General features: G+C 42.7%; 1 protein-coding gene across 5 annotated transcripts in view; it reads right to left on the bottom strand.

Annotated features, from left to right (window-relative positions):
* The window catches only part of LOC128687294 (protein bric-a-brac 2), a 273,407-nt gene that overhangs the window by 228,431 nt on the left and 22,730 nt on the right, over positions 1 to 22,246 (bottom strand). For 4 of the 5 annotated variants that reach the window (XM_070098436.1, XM_070098435.1, XM_070098439.1 and 1 more), the window contains exons 3-4: positions 13,238 to 13,864; positions 11,765 to 12,004 (exon numbers count right to left, since the gene is read on the bottom strand). In XM_070098436.1, the coding sequence (XP_069954537.1) occupies positions 11,765 to 12,004; positions 13,238 to 13,864 (867 nt within the window). Of the gene's footprint in view, positions 1 to 11,764; positions 12,005 to 13,237; positions 13,865 to 20,492; positions 21,221 to 22,246 lie in introns of those variants that run through there. The other variant, XM_070098437.1, reaches the window with a different exon arrangement.

Below are 22,246 nucleotides of genomic sequence, written 5' to 3' on the forward strand. Positions count from 1 at the left end.
TGGTGATGATTGATGGAATGGGAGGAGGGGAGAGGTGTTAGTGTTTAGAAGGGGAATCCCCTTCCATTAGGACTTTAGGTGGCAAGTCCTTTTCTGGGGTTACTTCCCTTCTTTTAATGCCACTAGGGCCAGCTTGAGAGTCACTGGACCTCTGTCACACAACATATCTGTCCATAGAGGCCTGTACCTCCCATTCCTTTATGACATTCCTATAGTGTTTCACAACATTGTCAGTGTAATAGTCACCAGCACGGCTTGCAATAGCTGTGTGAGGGTGATTTTCATCAAAATCGTTTGCACTCTAAGCCACACTGCACACATTTCCTTAATCTTTGAAGTAGGCAACTTCCTCAATTTCTCTATCCCCTCCTCCAAAGCAGTTTCCTCAAGTGTGGCCTCTTGCTGTTGAAGATGATCTAGCAGCTCATCAGTGGTTAGTTTGTCATTGTCCTCCTCCACCAACTCTTCCACATCCTCCCCACTAACCTCCAACCCCAAGGACTTCCCCAATGCCACAATGGATTCCTCAACTGGCATAGGATTCCCAGGGTTCGCCTCAAACCCTTCAAAATCCCTTTTGTCTACACATTCTGGCCACAGTTTCTTCCAAGCAGAGTTCAAGGTCCTCTTAGTCATTTCCTCCCAAGCCTTACCTATAATGTTTACACAATTGAGGATGCTAAAGTGTATACATCCAGTCAATTGAGTTTCTGAGGTCACTACAAAGCACCTTTCAAACATAGCTTTTGTGTAGAGTTTTTTGAAGTTTGCAATGACCTGCTAGTCCATGGGCTGCAGGAGAGGAGTGGTATTAGGAGGCAAAAACTTGACCTTAATGAAGTTCATTTCTACAGAAAGTCGCTCTGCCACATCTGAAGGATGACCAGGAGCATTGTCTAATACCAGGAGGCACTTAAGGTCCAATTTATTTTCCAGGAGGTAATTTTTCACAGTGGGGGCAAATGCATGGTGTAACCAGTCATAGAAAAAGTCCCTAGTGACCCATGCCTTACTGTTTGCCCTCCACAGCACACACAAATTAGCCTTGAGGACATTGTTTTTCCTGAACACTCTGGGAGTTTCAGAGTGATACACCAATAAAGGCTTCACTTTGCAATCACCACTAGCATTAGCACACATCAACAGAGTAAGCCTGTCTTTCATAGGCTTATGTCCTGGGAGTGCCTTTTCCTCCTGAGTAATGTAGGTCCTGCTTGGCATTTTCTTCCAAAACAGGCCTGTTTTGTCACAATTAAACACTTGTTCAGGTTTCAGTCCTTCACTGTCTATGTACTCCTTGAATTCCTGCACATATTTTTCAGCCGCTTTGTGGTCCAAACTGGCAGCCTCACAATGCCTTATCACACTATGTATGCCACTACAATTCTTAAATCTCTCAAACCAACCTTTGCTGGCCTTAAATTCACTCACACCACCACTAGTTGCAGGCATTTTTTTAATTAAATTGTCATGCAACTTCCTAGCCTTTTCACATATGATCACTTGAGAGATGCTATCTCCTGCTATCTGTTTTTCGCTTATCCACACCAATAACAGTCTCTCAACATCTTCTATCACTTGCGATCTCAGTTTCGAAAACATAGTTGCACCTTTGGCAAGAACAGCTTCCTTGATTGCCGTTTTCTTGGCCACAATAGTAGCGATGGTTGATTGGGGTTTTGTGTACAACCTGGCCAGCTCGGAGACACGCACTCCACTTTCATACTTAGCAATGATCTCTTTCTTCATATCCATAGTAATTCTCACCCTTTTTGCTGTAGGGTTGGCACTAGAAGCTTTCTTGGGACCCATGTGACTTATTTTGCAGGTGCAATCACTAAAAAGGCTGTGATAATATGAAATGTTCTGATTGTATGTTTGGATGCTACTGTGGTGGCTGGCTGGCTTGTAAACACTGGCACCCACGGGACAAGTGAGGCCCGCTCAGGCCACATGTGGATGCGTCTCGAACAGAATGAATCGCGTTGGTCGAGTTTTTTAGCGCTAGTCGAGGCAAAATTTTTGCGTTAAAATGTATCGCTAGCCGGATTTAACGTTATACGATGCCATCATTGGTCGAGGGTCCACTGTACTACATAAAATCAGTGAATCCCGGGTGTTTGCCGCGCTGTTTGCTCTAGCTGGCGCTCATTTGAACTGGTGCTCCCACAAGGTACTAAGTGGTCCCAGATTTTTTTAATACAGTGCACACTGAGTGTTATGACCCATTCTATGCTGACAAGGCATCTCAGGCCAATCGTGCCATATTTGAAGTCAGGAAAAATAAAACATTTATATACGTTTGGGGCACTAGCAGTAAGAATGTAAATATACGTTTGGACACTTTATGAGTTAAGAGAAATGTATGGGCAAGTCTCCTGCCAGCTGGTGTCTGATATATTATCAATTTTCAGGAATGTATTCGTTATGAGGTACATATACTGTATCTAACTGTAGCTAAAGTATCTGTACTATGCTCATGATGCCAATTGTAAACAAATTAACTAATTTTTTTAATCATATCAGCCTGCAAAGGAAGGATTGTTGTTCTTTTGTATTTACAAAACATTACTAGAGCCTCTTGACTATTCAGTGCTTTATTCCATTTCTAAATTATATAATAAATTTACACTATCAATACCAACTTGGTGCTGTCACGACAAAGTCTCTCTCACATTACATATATCATTATCACAACACACATAAATCTGTTCAAAATATTTTTGAAGCCTAGTCATGGACCAGGCTGTGGAGGCATTGACCAGAACACTCTCCAGGTATACATCCAGTAATTCATCCACATAAAATGTCCCATGCTAACAGCCAGGAGTGAGAGCAAATTTAAAACAAAATGGGAAATTATCCCCAACATTTATGTCAAAAGAGATGCTGGGTTCTTAATCAGGCAGGAATCCTGGGGGGGAAAGAATGGCATCCCTCCCAGAAAAGAGGGTCCCCCCCCTACCTTAAGACAAACCACAAACCCCACCACTGCACTAGTGACCCAGCATTGGGGGGGGGGGGGGACTAGGGAAGGGTGACCCACAAAAGAAAACTCATTCACCAGCACTCATTCAACAGATGTCTAGCCAGAAGTGCTCAAACATTACAATTCAAAAAAACCACCAAACAGTGGATATGATAATGGTATAGGAGAGCTTGTTTTAAAGCACTTCACTTTATGGAGTTTCACTAATGCAGTGGTTTTCAATTATACTCATTCTTCATTTATTCAGACTTCCTATAATAAATATATTCACCACTCACTATAAACCAAGGATGAAAATATTTTAAGTAATGTGTGTGCTATATGTGCATTTTTTAGGCCTAACTCTATTGCTCACTTAATATATGACAGTGTAAACATGTTATCAGGATTCCATATATATTTGAAAATGAAAAAAGGCTATGTTGCACTTTACAGCAATTTTTGGTTAACAGCAGTAGCCCAGAACCTAACCTGCTGTATAAGTGGGACCGTACAGTAGCCCAGAACCTAACCTGCTGTATAAGTGGGACCGTACAGTAGCCCAGAACCTAACCTGCTGTATAAGTGGGACCGTACAGTAGCCCAGAACCTAACCTGCTGTATAAGTGGGACCGTACAGTAGCCCAGAACCTAACCTGCTGTATAAGTGGGACCGTACAGTAGCCCAGAACCTAACCTGCTGTATAAGTGGGACCGTACAGTAGCCCAGAACCTAACCTGCTGTATAAGTGGGACCATACAGTAGCCCAGAACCTAACCTGCTGTATAAGTGGGACCCTACAGTAGCCCAGAACCTAACCTGCTGTATAAGTGGGACCGTACAGTAGCCCAGAACCTAACCTGCTGTATAAGTGGGACCGTACAGTAGCCCAGAACCTAACCTGCTGTATAAGTGGGACCGTACAGTAGCCCAGAACCTAACCTGCTGTATAAGTGGGACCGTACAGTAGCCCAGAACCTAACCTGCTGTATAAGTGGGACCCTACAGTAGCCCAGAACCTAACCTGCTGTATAAGTGGGACCGTACAGTAGCCCAGAACCTAACCTGCTGTATAAGTGGGACCCTACAGTAGCCCAGAACCTAACCTGCTGTATAAGTGGGACCGTACAGTAGCCCAGAACCTAACCTGCTGTATAAGTTGGACCCTACAGTAGACCAGAACCTAACCTGCTGTATAAGTGGGACCCTACAGTAGCCCAGAACCTAACCTGCTGTATAAGTGGGACCCTACAGTAGACCAGAACCTAACCTGCTGTATAAGTAGGACCCTACAGTAGACCAGAACCTAACCTGCTGTATAAGTGGAACCCTACAGTAGACCAGAACCTAACCTGCTGTATAAGTGGGACCCTACAGTAGACCAGAACCTAACCTGCTGTATAAGTGGGGCCCTACAGTAGCCCAGAACCTAACCTGCTGTATAAGTGGGACCCTACAGTAGACCAGAACCTAACCTGCTGTATAAGTGGGGCCCTACAGTAGACCAGAACCTAACCTGTTGTACAAGTGGGGCCCTACTGTAGCTCAGAACCTAACCTGTTGTACAAGTGAGGCCCTACTGCAGCTCAGAACCTAACCTGTTGTACAAGTGGGGCCCTACTGTAGCTCAGAACCTAATCTGTTGTACAAGTGGGGCCCTACTGTAGCTCAGAACCTAACCTGTTGTACAAGTGGGGCCCTACTGTAGCTCAGAACCTAACCTGCTGTATAAGTGGGGCCCTACTGTAGCTCAGAACCTAACCTGCTGTATAAGTGGGGCCCTACTGTAGCTCAGAACCTAACCTGTTGTACAAGTGGGGCCCTACTGTAGCTCAGAACCTAACCTGTTGTATAAGTGGGGCCCTACTGTAGCTCAGAAATAACCTGTTGTACAAGTGGGGCCCTACAGTAGCTCAGAACCTAGCCTGCTGTATAAGTGGGGCCCTACAGTAGCTAAGAACCTAACCTGTTGTACAAGTGGGGCCCTACTGTAGCTCAGAACCTAACCTGTTGTATAAGTTGGGCCCTACAGTAGCTCAGAACCTAACCTGTTGTACAAGTGGGGCCCTACTGTAGCTCAGAACCTAACCTGTTGTACAAGTGGGGCCCTACTGTAGCTCAGAAATAACCTGTTGTACAAGTGGGGCCCTACAGTAGCTCAGAACCTAACCTGCTGTATAAGTGGGGCCCTACAGTAGCTAAGAACCTAACCTGTTGTACAAGTGGGGCCCTACTGTAGCTCAGAACCTAATCTGGTGTACAAGTGGGGCCCTACTGTAGCTCAGAACCTAACCTGTTGTACAAGTGGGGCCCTACTGTAGCTCAGAACCTAACCTGCTGTATAAGTGGGGCCCTACTGTAGCTCAGAACCTAACCTGCTGTATAAGTGGGGCCCTACTGTAGCTCAGAAATAACCTGTTGTACAAGTGGGGCCCTACAGTAGCTCAGAACCTAACCTGCTGTATAAGTGGGGCCCTACAGTAGCTAAGAACCTAACCTGTTGTACAAGTGGGGCCCTACTGTAGCTCAGAATGTAACCTGTTGTATAAGTTGGGCCCTACAGTAGCTCAGAACCTAACCTGTTGTACAAGTGGGGCCCTACTGTAGCTCAGAACCTAACCTGTTGTACAAGTGGGGCCCTACTGTAGCTCAGAACCTAACCTGTTATACAAGTGGGGCCCTACAGTACCTCAGAACTTAACCTGTTGTACAACTGGGGCCCTACTGTAGCTCAGAACCTAACCTGTTGTACAAGTGGGGCCCTACTGTAGCTCAGAACCTAACCTGCTGTATAAGTGGGGCCCTACTGTAGCTCAGAACCTAACCTGTTGTACAAGTGGGGCCCTACTGTAGTGCAAAACCTTACCTGCTGTGTAAGTGGGGCCCTACTGTAGCTCAGAACCTAACCTGTTGTACAAGTGGGGCCCTACTGTAGCTCTGAACCTAACCTGTCGTATAAGTGGGGCCCTACTGTAGCTCAGAAATAACCTGTTGTACAAGTGGGGCCCTACAGTAGCTCAGAACCTAACCTGCTTTATAAGTGGGGCCCTAAAGTAGCTCAGAACCTAACCTGTTGTACAAGTGGGGCCCTACTGTAGCTCAGAACCTAACCTGTTGTACAAGTGGGGCCCTACAGTAGCTCAGAACTTAACCTGTTGTACAAGTGGGGCCCTACTGTAGCTCAGAACCTAACCTGTTGTACAAGTGGGGCCCTGCTGTAGCTCAGAACCTAACCTGTTGTACAAGTGGGGGCCCTACTGCAGCTCAGAACCTAACCTGTTGTACAAGTGGGGCCCTACTGTAGCTCAGAACCTAACCTGTTGTACAAGTGGGGGCCCTACTGCAGCTCAGAACCTAACCTGTTGTACAAGTGGGGGCCCTACTGCAGCTCAGAACCTAACCTGTTGTACAAGTGGGGCCCTACTGTAGCTCAGAACCTAACCTGTTGTACAAGTGGGGCCCTACTGTAGCTCAGAACCTAATCTGTTGTACAAGTGGGACCCTACAGTAGCTCAAAACCTAACCTGTTGTACAAGTGGGACCCTACAGTAGCTCAGAACCTAACCTGTTGTACAAGTGGGGCCCTACTGTAGCTCAGAACCTAACCTGTTGTACAAGTGGGGCTCTACAGTAGCTCAGAACCTAACCTGCTGTATAAGTGGGGCCCTACAGTAGCTCAGAGCCTAACCTGTTGTACAAGTGGGGCCCTACTGTAGCTCAGAACCTAACCTGTTGTACAAGTGGGGCCCTACTGTAGCTCAGAACCTAACCTGTTGTACAAGTGGGACCCTACTGTAGCTCAGAACCTAACCTGTTGTACAAGTGGGGCTCTACAGTAGCTCAGAACCTAACCTGCTGTATAAGTGGGGCCCTACAGTAGCTCAGAGCCTAACCTGTTGTACAAGTGGGGCCCTACTGTAGCTCAGAACCTAACCTGTTGTACAAGTGGGGCCCTACTGTAGCTCAGAACCTAATCTGTTGTACAAATGGGGCCTTACTGTAGCTCAGAACCTAACCTGTTGTACAAGTGGGGCCCTATTGTAGCTCAGAACCTAACCTGTTGTACAAGTGGGGCCCTACTGTAGCTCAGAACCTAATCTGTTGTACAAGTGGGGCCCTACTGTAGCTCAGAACCTAACCTGTTGTACAAGTGGGGCCCAACTGTAGCTCAGAACCTAACCTGTTGTACAAGTGGGGCCCTACAGTAGCTCAGAACCTAACTTGCTGTACAAGTGAGGCCCTACTGTAGCTCAGAACCTAACCTGCTGTATAAGTGGGGCCCTACTGTACAAGTGGGGCCCTACTATAGCTCAGAACCTAACCTGCTGTATAAGTGGGGCCCTACTGTAGCTCAGAACCTAACCTGCTGTATAAGTGGGGCCTGCCTGTACTGATAAGTTGATAAGTAAGAAAGACATCTTTGCAACAGTTAGGTTTCTTTATTCTTTATTTCAGACTGTTCCAGACTATGGAGCAGGACTCTTCTGCAGGCTGAGGGACTGACTACCATAAAACTCTGTCTTCGAGGGTGATGGACTGATTCCACCATCCTTATATCTCTACTGCTTCTGCTGCCTCCTCTGTGTTTGACTGACGAAGCCTACTCTGTAGGCAATGTTTCGGAATAAAGAAACCTGACTGCTGCACGTGTCCTACTTACTTCCCACCAAACATTAACATTTACATCATTAGTCTAAGACAAACAATAACAATACAGGTAGAACATCGATTATCCGGACACTGATGGTCCGGAAACTCGTATAATCCATACAAATTTAGGAGCAGGAACTTAAAATTTCCACAGCATATCATTATAGCTCTAGGCTCATACAGAGAACAACGCACTACCACACCAATGAATGCTCCTTTGTATATTATTAATAATAACACAGTACGAGACCTAGTCGTGGACCGGGCCGCAGGGGCGTTGATCCCTCAGAACATCCTCTGGGCATATGGTACCGTTTACTGCACTAAAAACATGCAATAAACCTGTGTGGCTCATGCAGTGCACCCCATCGGTGATTAATTATACAGGTACTGAACTGTGCAATTTTTTTCTTCAATCAGTGAAGAACTAAATGCTCCAGACATAACAATCACCCTTTACTGAACATTCATGAATAAAAATTTTACAATCACTACAATCAATAAAATAATGCACTCTAAAATCACTTTAGAAGTGAAGAATTACGCTCCTCACTCGCCAAAGAATTACGCTCCGCACTCGCCAAAGAATTACGCTCCGCACTCGCCAAAGAATTACGCTCTGCACTCGCCAAAGAATTACGCTCCGCACTCGCCAAAGAATTACGCTCCGCACTCGCCAAAGAATTACGCTCCGCACTCGCCAAAGAATTACGCTCTGCACTCGCCAAAGAATTACGCTCTGCACTCGCCAAAGAATTACACTCCGCACTCGCCAAAGAATTACGCTCCGCACTCGCCAAAGAATTACGCCCCCCACGCGCCAAAGAATTACGCCCCACACGCGCCAAAGAATTACGCCCCACACGTGCCAAAGAATTATGCCCCACATGCCAAAGAATTACGCCCTACACGCGCCAAAGAATTACGCCCCACACGTGCCAAAGAATTATGCCCCACACGCCAAAGAATTACGCCCCACACTCGCCAAAGAATTACACTCCACAGTACACAGTGACAATCACAAAAAACTCATGATTTGCTTATCAATGATAAAAATCACTTGACTTTAGAATCACACAATCACATTTCACAAAACTATTCAACAATCAATAATGCTACTCACACAATTACTAAAGAATTCATGTTCAACAATCACACAATCACTAAAGAATTAATGTTCAACAATGACACAATCACTGAAGAATTAATGTTCAAACAATCACTAAAGAATTAATGTTCAAACAATCACTAAAGAATTAATATTTTTTTTTTCAACAAGTTGGCCGTCTCCCACCGAGGCAGGGTGACCCAAAAAGAAAGAAAATCCCCAAAAAGAAAATACTTTCATCATTCAACACTTTCACCACACTCACACATTATCACTGTTTTTGCAGAGGCGCCCAGAATACAACAGTTTAGAAGTATATACGTATAAAAATACACAATATATCCCTCCAAACTGCCAATATCCCAAACCCCTCCTTTAGAGTGCAGGCATTGTACTTCCCATTGTACTTCCCATTTCCAGGACTCAAGTCGGGTTATATAAAATAACCGGTGTCCCTGAATCCCTCCACTAAATATTACCCTGCTTATACTCCAACAACTCGTAAGAATTAATAATAATAATACTTTTTCTACAAGTACACATATAAGGTATACAGACCGTAGCTGACAGCAATGACATACTACTATATAGAAAGCTGCTTGTTATGCTGAGCATTTCCCGCAAATTAGGTCAGTTTTGTCCCAGGATGCAACCCATACCAGTCCACTAACACCCAGGTACCCATTGCACTGATGGGTGAACATAGACAACAGGTGTAAAGAAACATGCCCAGTGTTTCTACCCTGGCTGGGAATCGAACCCAGACCCTCACCATGTGAAGCGAGAGCTTTAGACACATTGTCACCAGAGCCCTAATGTTCAACAATCACACAATCACTAAAGAATTAATGTTCAATCACTAAAGAATTAATATTCAAGCAATCACTAAAGAATTAATAATCAAACAATCACTAAAGAATTAATGTTCAACAATCATGCTACCACTAAACAATGTTCAACAATCATGCTACCACTAAATAGTATTCAACAATCATGCTACCACTAAACAATGTTCAACAATCATGCTACCACTGAACAATGTTCAACAATCATGCTACCACTGAACAATGTTCATCAATCATACCACCACTAAACAATATTCAACAATCACACAATCACTAAAGAATGGATGTTCAGCAATCAATAAAGCATGACACCCCATAATCAGTGAAAAATTACATGACTAAGAAATCACAATCAGTAAATCTTCAACATTCCAAAATCAACAAAAATTCAAATCACTTACAAATAACACTCGACAGTGAACAAAGAGTCTCATGAAAAAATCACATACAACAGTCACAGAAGAATTACACAACAGTCACTGAGAAGACTCGCACAACAGTCACAGAGAAGAGTCATATTTTTTTTTTTACACAGCAGCCATCGCTCACTGAGGACGTGACCTAAAAGAAAGGGGAAACACATTCACCATCATTCAGTCAATCACTGTCTTGCCAGAAGTGTGCTGATATCACAGTTTAGATGGCCCTCTAAACTGCAACATCCTCATCCTGTACATCCTGAATCCCTTCATAAATTTCTTTTTTTTTCTAACACATCGGCCATCTCCCACCGAGGCAGGGTGACCCAAAAAGAAAAACACTTTCACCATCATTCAACACTTCTCATTATCATTCACACATAATCACTGTCTTTGCAGAGGAGTCTAGATACGATAGTTTAGATGTCTCTCCAAGTAGCTTACTAAAAAATAAAATGACGAAAACCCTTATGTTGCCTTGTAAATATTAATATGCATCAATCCCCCAATTACGCCGAGGCTAAACTTTTAACAAGCACCAAATTATAGGATTTTCAAGGCTGACTCAGAAAAGTGATCAAATCTGTTGAATAGAATAGTCCAATAGAGGGACATTTACTATAAGCAAATTTCTAAGGTTATGCAATCCATGTTATGTGACTTTATCTCCTTAATGGTTACATTTTATGTGGATGGTTGTAATATTAGTCAAGGAATGTATAAGTTAATTAAATCTGATATGGCTGGGAGGCAAATGCATTTTAAGAATGTCAACAAGAATGAAGACGATGCATGCACAAGGCTGAACAAGCCTATTCCTCGAGATGTCTTGCTCCAAGGAATGCTCTCCTTGGGGTGGAATGCTATTGCAGTAAATGCTGTTCCGCTCCATGTTTTGGTCTTTGTTTGAGTATTAGCTAAATAAATTTGATGTGGCTGGCTGCAAAACACTAAGATGTGTAAAACCTGATACAGTAGTTAGATTTATAGCAGCTAGGCATGAAAAAAAAATTATTAATGTAGCCGTCTATTATATAAGAGGTTGAGTCAGGCAATTATACAATTTAGTGAATGTGTGAGAGGACTTTCTAGTCTAGCTGTGGTAACAATCATCCCTTCTGATGATGATAATGCTGTGAATGAATTTTTTTTTTTTTTTTAACATGTCGGCTGTTTCCCACCGAGGCAGGGTGACCCAAAAAGAAAAAAAACTTTCATCATCATTCAACACCTTCACCATTACTGTGGCTTCATAAATGCTTAAGAACACTGATACATCAGGAATTAGGAAAGTTATGACAATATTTCAGTTCGTCCTGGATCACTGTCATCGTAAGTTTCCTCTCTTAAGCGCAGGTTATTTGTGAATCATTTCAGCCATGTTAATGTGTCTTTTATGCTACATCAGGCCTGATGATGTTTAACCATACCAGTTTTGAGAGCTGTCTGAGGACAGAATAATTTATGCAACTTGACCACACATGACCACAGCCCTATATATAATCTCAGACTTAAGTGAGAATAATAATCATAGGTATCAAATGAACTATCTGAGAGCTAGAAAAGTTAGATAATGCATTGCACCCGAGATGGAAAATCACAGAAAATATCTACGTGTCAACAGTTAATTTTCTCCAATGTGAGCTATGGGGTAACAAAAACAAACTCCCTCATCATGTGAAGAGAGGGAGAAGCCAAAACAAGAGAAACATCAAATGTACTGTCATTAAGGAGATTTCATCACAATACAAAAACCTTGAAGTAAGTACTCACTCCTTGCATTCTTGAGGGTCCTGGGAGTCCATGAGGTAGCTGAGAGTCTAGAACATGAGCCTGAGTGGCAGCAGCAGCAGCCAACTCCCATGGCAGACATCCACTTCTGAACGTTGTTTGTTGTGGTGCGTACGCAAGACCTGTGTCTGCCTCACTGAACTGCAAGCTATCTAGGCCTTCCTCAGTTTCAGGAAACCAGCCTGCTGGCTCTTCTTTGACTAGTACATCTTCCATTTTAACCTAGAAGGTAAATGTCCTATTCAGTACATGTAAAAGAAGCACCTGAGGTAAATAACAATACTGTGACTGGACAATACTGTGACTGGAACAATACACATATAACTCACACATAGGAGAGAGAAGCTTAGGACAACGTTTTGGTCCGACTTGGACCATTTACAAAGTCACACCATTTGTAGTCACTGAGACTTTGTAAATGGTCCAAGTCAGACCAAAACATCGTCGTAAGCTTCTCTCTGCAATGTGCAGCATTATTTGTGTAAAGCACTTGAGGTATAGCTGACAATTACAGCAATAGTGCCCATTAGGTACCTCCTTGTTTACTGTTATTGAAAGTTAAAATTGATTTCTAAAATAATACCACAATTAAGTTGATCCATTTTAAGGATTCTGTCTTGTTACTAGCTTTATTAAAGAGCTCTAAGAACAGCAAAAAACAAGCCTCTTACTCAATAAGCAATTTGTTTGTTTACAGTACTGAATTTACAGACTAGAGATCTCATCATATTTCAGTTCATTTCAAAACCCAGCCCTATCAAAGGCATACTACACTATGCAATAAGTAGCCTGCAACAGTTAGATGATACCCAAGTTATCTATTTACTGCTACAAGTCATCCATTTCTTTGAGGGTGGGTAACTCATCACACTGCAAAAAGTGATCTATCTCCAAGTTACACGCCAGTAATTGTTAAATGAACATTATTATTATAATCAAGGGAAAGAACTAAACCCGTAGGATTATACAGCACCTGTGGGGGGGATGTGGAAGGTACTCAGGCTTAATTCAGGGAATTGGAGCACAGATTCAATTCCCTAGATCAAGAGCCCCTCACCAGCATCAAGGAACCTTCCTTGAGGGGGTTAAATGAACAGAAAATGAAGTCATCAATCACTCTACCCTGTCATAAAGAACTTTGTAAATGGTCCAAGTTGGACCGAAACATCATTGCAAGCTTCTCTCTTCTGTGTGTAAGTTATCTGTGCACTACACTCGTGATCACACTACCAAGTGTGCACCATTAAAATTACTACACATACACCAGGAAACTGGCAAGTAGTATAATTAAGTAAACTTTTTCAAAGGCAAGTCTGCCTTCCCTCTCATACCGTTACATTCACAAAGTGTAAAATTAACTGAAGAGGAATGAAAGCAGTTAAATGGCTAACCTCAGGTCTAAGAGCCTTGTTAAATGGCTTACCTTAGGTCAAAGAGCCTTGTTAAATGGCTTACCTCAGGTCTAAGAGCCTTATCAACTGGCTCATTGTCAGCATCACTTTGTGAAGACGCTCCCATGTCTTGATTGGCTGAATGACTTAGCATCTCTGCAGATGATGTGGCACCTGGTTGATCTGTTGAATTACTAGAGTTACTGCCACTAGATGGAACTTGCGCCTTGTGTCTTGATGTTTCAGAATCATTGCTGGTTATTCTGGATTTTTGCATTTCTCTCCTTCCTGTTCTGTCATTGTCAGTGGTTGCAGTGGGTGGCACCTCTTCCGATCTCTTTCTTTTACCATCAGGCAAGTCATCTTCCCACAGTGAAGACCTCTTGCTCTCTCTTATGTCCTTCGTTGATGGGGCATTGACAGGTTCTGCTAAACCCTTAATTCTAAGTGCCTCAGCAGCTTTCATGAGTCCTGTAAGATCATTTTGCAAGACATTCACTTCACCCAGGTACATATAATTGAGCAGTGCTTCTAGATCTTTGTATGCTACATTGGCTACCACAATGACTGGATGCTTGCATGCCGTTTTCTCAAACATCTCATCGAAAAAATCACTGCAAGTAGAAAGAACCAGCTTGTGGACTGGATAAAAGCGTCCATCACACGCCAGAGTAACATCACAGTACGCCTCCTGAAATGAATAAATCACATGCATAAAACAATGGACTTGTTAAAAAATATATATTCTACATTTTTATGCCAAAGCAACAAAGCAGAATACAGCCTCTCCTCACTTAACGATGGAGTTCTGTTCCTAAGACCACGCTGGTAAACAAATTCGTTGCTAAGTGAGGAACCTACTATAATGGTGGTGGGTTTGTGTCAACCATCTTTGATGTTGTTTTAATGTCACCTTTACACCATTTATAACATTTTTGCCTGGATGATGACTAATAAACTTACCCTGAATACTGATAAAACCTATTTCATTCAGTTTGGAAACAAAGCTGCAAATGTTCCACTTAACATAACACTAAACGGATCACCTGTCACAAGACTCAGAGGGAAAATTCCTAGGAATCCACCTTGACAGTAGCCTCAAGTTCCAGACACTTATACAACAAATCTCCAAGAAAATCTCTAAGACTGTAGGCATATTATCAAAGATACAGTACTATGTTCCACAATCAGCTCTCCTGGCACTGTATCATTCACTCATCTACCCTTATCTCACATATGGAATTTGTGCATGGGGATCAACAACATTAAATCACCTAAGACCACTAATAACCCAGCAAAAGGCAGCAGTCAGAATGATAACAAATTCCCACTCCCGACAGCATACTCCACCAATTTTCAAGTCTAAACCTGCTCACCATTAACCCCTAAACGGTCCAAACGTATATACAGTGGACCCCCGCATACCGGACGCCTTGCATAACGGACAATCCGCATACCGACGCTTTGATCGCTAAAATTTTGCCTCGCATACTGCCCAAAAACCCGCTCAGCGCCCTTCGTCCGAGACGCGTCCAATGTGCGGCCTGAGCCAGCCTCATATGTTCCGCCGGTGGCATTGTTTACCAGCCAGCCTCCGCGGTAACATTCAAGCAATCGGAATATTTCGTATTATTACAGTGTTTTCGGTGCTGTTTCTGGAAAATAAGTGACCATGGGCCCCAAGAAAGCTTCTAGTTCCAACCCTACAGCAATAAGGGTTAGAATTCCAATAGAGATGAAGAAAGAGATCATTGATAAGTATGAAAGTGGAGTGCGTATCACCGACCTGGTCAGGTTGTACAAGAAACCCAAATCAACCATCTCTACTATTGTGGGCAACAGAAAGGCAATCAAGGAAGCTGTTCTTGCCAAAGGTTTAACTGTGTTTTCGAAACAGAGATCGCAAGTGATGGAAGATGTTAAGAGACTCTTATTGGTGTGGATAAATGAAAAACAGCTAGCAGGAGATAGCGTTTCTCAAGCGATCATAAGCGAAAAGGCTAGGAAGTTGCATGAGGATTTAATTAAAAAAAGGCCTGCAACTAGTGATGATGTGAGTGAATTTAAGGCCAGCAAAGGTTGGTTTGAGAGATTTAAGAAGCGTAGTGGCATACATAGTGTGATAAGGCATGGTGAGGCTGCCAGTTCGGACCACAAAGCGGCTGAAAAATATGTGCAGGAATTCAAGGAGTACATAGAAACTGAAGGACTGAAACCTGAACAAGTGTTTAATTGTGATGAAACAGGCCTGTTTTGGAAGAAAATGCCATGCAGGACCTACATTACTCAGGAAGAAAAGGCACTCCCAGGACATAAGCCTATGAAAGACAGGCTTACTTTGTTGATGTGTTCCAATGCTAGTGGTGATTGCAAAGTTAAGCCTTTATTAGTGTATCACTCTGAAACTCCCAGAGCGTTCAGGCAAAAGAATGTCCTCAAGGATAATTTGTGTGTGCTGTGGAGGGCAAACAGTAAGGCATGGGTCACTAGGGACTTTTTCTGTAACTGGTTACACCATGCATTTGCCCCCAATGTGAAAGATTACCTAACTGAAAAGAAATTAGAACTTAAGTGCCTCCTGGTGTTAGACAATGCTCCTGGTCATCCTACAGACGTGGCAGAGCGACTTTATGGGGACATGAGCTTCATTAAGGTGAAGTTTTTGCCTCCTAATACCACTCCTCTCCTGCAGCCCATGGACCAGCAGGTTATTGCAAACTTCAAAAAACTGTACACAAAAGCTCTGTTTGAAAGGTGCTTTGTAGTGACCTCAGAAACTCAACTGACTCTAAGAGAGTTTTGGAGAGATCACTTTAATATCCTCAATTGTATAAACCTTATAGGTAAGGCTTGGGAGGGAGTGACTAAGAAGACCTTGAACTCTGCTTGGAAGAAACTGTGGCCAGAATGTGTAGACAAAAGGGATTTTGAAGGGTTTGAGGCTAACCCTGAGAGGAGTATACCAGTTGAGGAATCAATTGTGGCATTGGGGAAGTCCTTGGGGTTGGAGGTTAGTGGGGAGGATGTGGAAGAGTTGGTGGAGGAGGACAATGAAGAACTAACCACTGATGAGCTGATAGATCAACTTCAAGAGCAAGAGGCCAGACCTGAGGAAACTGGTTCAAAGGAGGGGAGAGAGAAATTGAAGGAATTGCCTACTACAAAGATTAAGGAAATGTGTGCAAAATGGCTTGAAGTGCTAACCTTTTTTGATGAAAATCACCCTCACACAACTATTGCAAGCCGTGTTGGCAACCTGTACACTGACAATGTTGTGAAACACTTTAGGGAAGTCATAAAGGAACGAGAGGTACAGGCCACTATGGACAGATATGTTGTGCGAAAGAAGTCCAGTGACTCTGAAGCTGGTCCTAGTGGCATTAAAAGAAGAAGGGAAGTAACCCCAGAAAAGGACTCGACACCTCAAGTCTTAATGGAAGGGGATTCCCCTTCTAAACACTAACACTCTCTCTCCCCTCCTCCCATCCCATCAATCATCACCAGATCTTCAATAAAAGTAAGTGTCATGTAAGTGTGCATGCCTTTTTCAGTTTGTGTGTATTAAAATTAACATTTCATGTGGTAAAATTTTTTTTTTTCATACTTTTGGGTGTCTTGCACGGATTAATTTGATTTCCATTATTTCTTATGGGGAAAATTCATTCGCATACCGAACATTTCGCATAACAGCCAGCCCTCTTGCACGGATTAAGGTCGCTATGCGGGGGTCCACTGTATACGTTCTCTTCCCCAGCACCCCGAATATTTTGAAAAATAAAAACTATTTTTCAATGAAATAAAGAGAAAAATTTTCTAAGTGTAATAGAATTAAAATAAAAAAAATTAGGGTCAGTACTTGCTGACATATGAGGCTGCAAAGTTGGCACTTAATGCTCACCTGACGGCAACATCGAGTCCTGCCTCTTGAGGAAGTGTTGCCGACATACCATTTTTTCTCATTTCTATATTATTTTATATAATTTTTATGTTCTGATAATTACAATTTATTGTAGTTCTTGGCATTTCATAACCAATCTTTGTTCTGACACTAATACATATTAGGTACTGAAATTGTACTCAAATTGTCACAAATACATTGACAGGTGGACATTTACACCTGCCCTGGTCATTTACTAATGTCTAGAAATACAGTGGTCCCTCATTTGTCGTCGTTAATCCGTTCCTGGAAGTGCGATGATTATCGAAAAAGACGATTTTCGAATCAATTTTCCCCATAAGAAATAATGTAAATACAATTAATCCATTCCTGACACCCAGAAGTATTAACCCTTTCAGGGTCCGTCCCGTTGATCAACGGCTTTACGTTGAGTGTCCAAACCGTAGATCAACGCCAAAATTCTAGCACCGTCAAATTTAGCGCGAAAACGCTCATAGGCCTACATGTGAGAGAACGGGTCTGCGTGGTGGGTGTGCGCCATAAACAAAAAATCTAGGTGCCCGCATAGCATTGTGGGAACGCCCGCTCAGTTACCCTTGTTCACCATGCCTCGTCGCAAGTCAGCTCTCACTCCCCGGAAAATTGGGACTCTCCTCTTCCTATCTGATAGTTCTGACACTGATGGAAGTGGAAATGAAGACGAATTCTACGGCTTTGATCAGTTAGTGACCGAAAAGAATGACCAGGATATCGATAATAGTGCAGAAAACCCTGACGATCCTCAACCTTCTACCTCTGGTGTGGGCACTCGTGACTCACGGTCGGTTGTTCCTCATCGCAAGAGAAAACTAATATTTTCGCGTGGCCAGGCCTCTGACTTCAGTAATGATGATGATAGTGACGTGGACTGTGATTTTATTGCGCTCGACGATCAATCGAGTAGTGATAGTGAGGAATCATATTCACCAGTGAAGCGTCGGTATGTTCGCCGCCGCATGCGCTCGGGTAGTGTACCCTATGCTGTGCCCAGGGGAAGGAGTACATCCCGGAGTACATCCCGTGGCCCAACACCAGTTTTAGGTAGTGATAGTGAGGATGATGTGGCTACACTTGGCATGGATAGACCACAGGCATCAGTGGATGGTGTTAGTGGTGATGGTAGTGGCACCGCCATGCGTGACTCACGAGGCCACGCTGGGACCCACGCTGCTGACTCGTCAGTTCAAGGACAAAGCGGAGCGCCAGCCACCAGCCCACCACAACCACAACCACCCGCACAACCAGCCTATGATGTCCAGTATCCACCAGCAAACCGTACGTGGGATTGGCAGCAAAATCCCAATTTTGTTCCCAAGCCTCACCACTTTGATGATTCTCAAAGTGGAATTCTACCTACTTGTCCCCTTGGAACCATGGCCAATGAACTGGAATTCTTTGAATTATTCTTTGACCAGCCATTGATGGAAATTATTGTCAGGGAAAGTAATAAGTATTTTGAGTACACCATGGCAAATACGATCTTATCACTACAGTCAAGACTACACAGGTGGAAAGAGACGACTGTTGCAGAAATGTATTTGCTTTTTGCAACAATAATGCTTATGCCTCACGTCTATAAGCATAATATAAAAGCATACTGGTCCACAGATCGGCTAATTTCTACCCTGGTCTTCAGTGAAATCATACCAGTTAACAGGTTTATCTTACTCTTATGTATGTTGCACTTCTCTGACAAAACCAGGCCTGACAGAAGTGACAGGTTATACAAGATTAGAAATGTTTTCATGTATCTCAAACAAAAGTTCAGCATATACTTTTATCCATTCAAGAATCTTGTAATTGACGAGTCTTTGATTTTGTTCAAAGGTAGACTGTCATTCAAGCAGTATATACCGAGCAAGAGGAAATGCTTTGGTATAAAACGGTTTGTACTCTGTGATTGTGACAGTGGCCTGGTGTTGGATATTGTTGTATACACGGGTAGTAAAACATTGAAAGATACCAAGATGTTATTGGGTATCTCAGGTGACGTAGTGAGAAACATGATGGCACCTTATCTTGGTAAGGGGCATACATTATATACCGATAACTGGTACACAAGCCCATTACTCAGTGATTTCATGCGAGTGAACAAGACAGATGTGTGTGGCACAGTGCGTTCTAATCGTAAACATATGCCCAGGCTCAACGCAGGTGCTCGTGGTGATGACGTGCAGGTGTTTACTGCCAATGACATCATGGCATTACGGTGGCATGACAAACGAGATGTCACATTGTTGACAACCATTCACCGTAATGAAATGCAAGACAGTGGCAAAGTTGATCGAGTGACTAATGAACGTATTCGAAAACCAGTGTCAGTGATTGATTATACACAAAACATGCGCTTGGTTGACAAGTGTGACATGCAGATTGGTTTTGTTGACTGTGTTCGTAAGAGTTACAAGTGGTACATGAAACTTTTCTTCCATCTCATGGACATTTCAATGCTAAATGCATATAATATGTACCAAATAAAGACTGGCAACAGACCACCGTATGGTGAATTTTGTTTGTCTGTTGTCAGACAACTCATAATGAAGTACCAGGTAACAACATCTGCTATACAACATGGTCCTCGAATTCCTCAGGATATACCCAAGCGTTTGAGGAGAGAAGGTGATCATTTCATAATACAGCTTCCTTCAACTAAGAAGAAATTTGCTCAGAAGAGATGCATTGTCTGTGCACAAACAAAACGACAGCAACAAAGACGCAAAGACACTCGGTTTATGTGTGAGGAATGTAAGGTGCCTCTGTGCATGGTGCCTTGTTTCAAGGAGTTCCACAAGCTCCAGCAGTTTTAAAACCATGTCCAGTGATTGTAAGTATGTAAATATATGATAGAACATTAGTATTATACAATATTTGTGCATGTTTATTGTAATAAACAACAGTGGTAAACAATAATATGATAATAACTTTAGTGCGGTTATTGTGTTCAATACAGTGAGTTTATATATATACATAATATACAGTATTGGTCTCTCAGGCCCCAAATGTTAGTAGGAATAGAAAAAAATTGGAAAAGAAAAGAAAAAACAACTAAAACCACAAAATAATGTAATGCGCGTATGTGGAATTCGTCGATGTTGCCGCCACCACATCATTTTTGACAAACTTCTTGGCACTGTATCTCAGTAGTACTGATCAGATTTTTTTTTTTGTCTTATTACCTTCACAAAAATATGCTCTTTAATTCTGTAAGAAAATTTTTTTTTTTTTTTTTTCAAAATTTCTTGGACACTGGAGCACCACTTCAGATTTTGGCCTTGGACCCTGAAAGGGTTAAAACAAAATTTTTTTTACATGAAATATAGATGTAGTACATAAACAATACAATGAGACATGATGAATGAAACATTAACAGCATAACACTTACCTTCATTGGCGATTTTTCTTAGTGTATGGAAGACTGAAGGAGGAGAGACATTGAATTAGTTACTGTTTGGAAGTGGAATCCCCTTCCATCAACACCTCAGGTACCAAGTGATTTTCTGGGGTTACTTCTCTTCTCTGTTTCTTAATGCCACTAGGACCAGCTTGAGTCATTGGAGTCCTGTCTCACAAAAAAAGTGTCCAGAGAGCTCTGTTTCTGGCATCTCTTTAAAACTTCCCTAAAATGGGCCAAGACTCTGTCACTGTACAAGTTGCTGATATGGCTTGCAACATCCTTCTCAGGGTGATGTTTCTCCATAAATCTTTCCATCCTACCCCAAATTTCAAAAATCTCCTTAATTTCTGAAGAAGGCACCTTCTTCCATCTCTCTTCCTCCTTGTCTGCAGCAAGATTCTGAGCTGCGATCTGTTCCTGTTCCTGCTGAAGCTCTTGCAGCTCCTCAGCTGGCCAGTTCGACCACATGTACGCCACTTTCATATTGTTCAATGATGTTTTTCTTAAATTCAATCGTATTTCTCACTTTCTTTACCAAAGACTTGGCACTAGGAGCTTTCTTTGGAGCCATGGTAGCTTATTTAGCACTTGCAAGCACTAAAATGAATGGAATATTATGAAATATTTCGTATGAACAAGTGAGGGGACCGTTGCTCACTGGTAAACAATGGTACACTGGCTGGGAAGGGAGGCCGAGGCGGCTCAGAGCGTGAGTACGTGTCCCGGATGAAGGACGATTAGTGAGTAAACCGACCATTTGCGAGCCAATGTTTGGACGAGAATAACGCGACGATTTCCGAAAAGGACGAATATCGAGCCGGACGATTAGTGAGGGACCACTGTATATACAAAGTATTTATAGGTCCCAGCAATGTTTTGGATACACAGGAGTATAGAAGAAGAAGAAGGAAGAAGGGAGGAGGAGGAGGAAGAAAGAAGGAAAAAGAAGGAAGAAGTTCCCTTGAAGCAATGTGACAAGTATCCAGGAGGGCAGTGATAAGATGAGATATGGGATAACATTTGATGGGCGCCAGCGAGGGTGCAAAGATGAGATAGTGCAGAGATAAGACGAGATAAGCTATGACATTTGATATGCGCCAGCAAGGGTGCAGAGGTAAGGGATGACATTTGATGAGCTTGTATCTCTGTCTCTGATTATCTGTCTCTCTGTCTGCTTGTCTCTTTCCGTCTCTCTGCTTGTCTCTCTTTCTCAGAGAGAGCCACTGTGAACCAACAGGTATTCTTATGCATTATATCTACAAGCACAGTATAGCACTTCGGATTTTTTAGGTTAACCTAGGTAATTTACACTATGTATAATTGTATTTGTGTGTACCTGTGAGATATATAAAAAGAGATAGACAGAGACAGAGATAGACAGAGACAGAGATAGACAGATAGATAGATACAGATCCTAAACTTGGGGTTAACATCACTTTCCTCTGAAAAGGGGAGTGTTAATATGACATTACATCAGTGAATCCTTGGTGTTTGCAGCACTGTTTGCTCGAGCTGGCACTCAATTTAACTGGCGCTCCCACAAAGTACTAAGTGGTCCCAGATTTTTTTAATGTGGTGCACACCGAGTGTTAAAACCCATTCTATGCTGACCAGGCATCTCAGGCCAATCGAGCCAAATTTGGAGGCAGGAAAATTAAAACATACGTATATACATTTGGGGCGCTAGCGGTAAGAATGTATATATACGTTTGGACTGTTCAGGGGTTAAGAACATCCATATT

This window comes from Cherax quadricarinatus, chromosome 62 (assembly GCF_038502225.1).
Source record: "Cherax quadricarinatus isolate ZL_2023a chromosome 62, ASM3850222v1, whole genome shotgun sequence".
NCBI lineage: Eukaryota > Metazoa > Arthropoda > Malacostraca > Decapoda > Parastacidae > Cherax > Cherax quadricarinatus.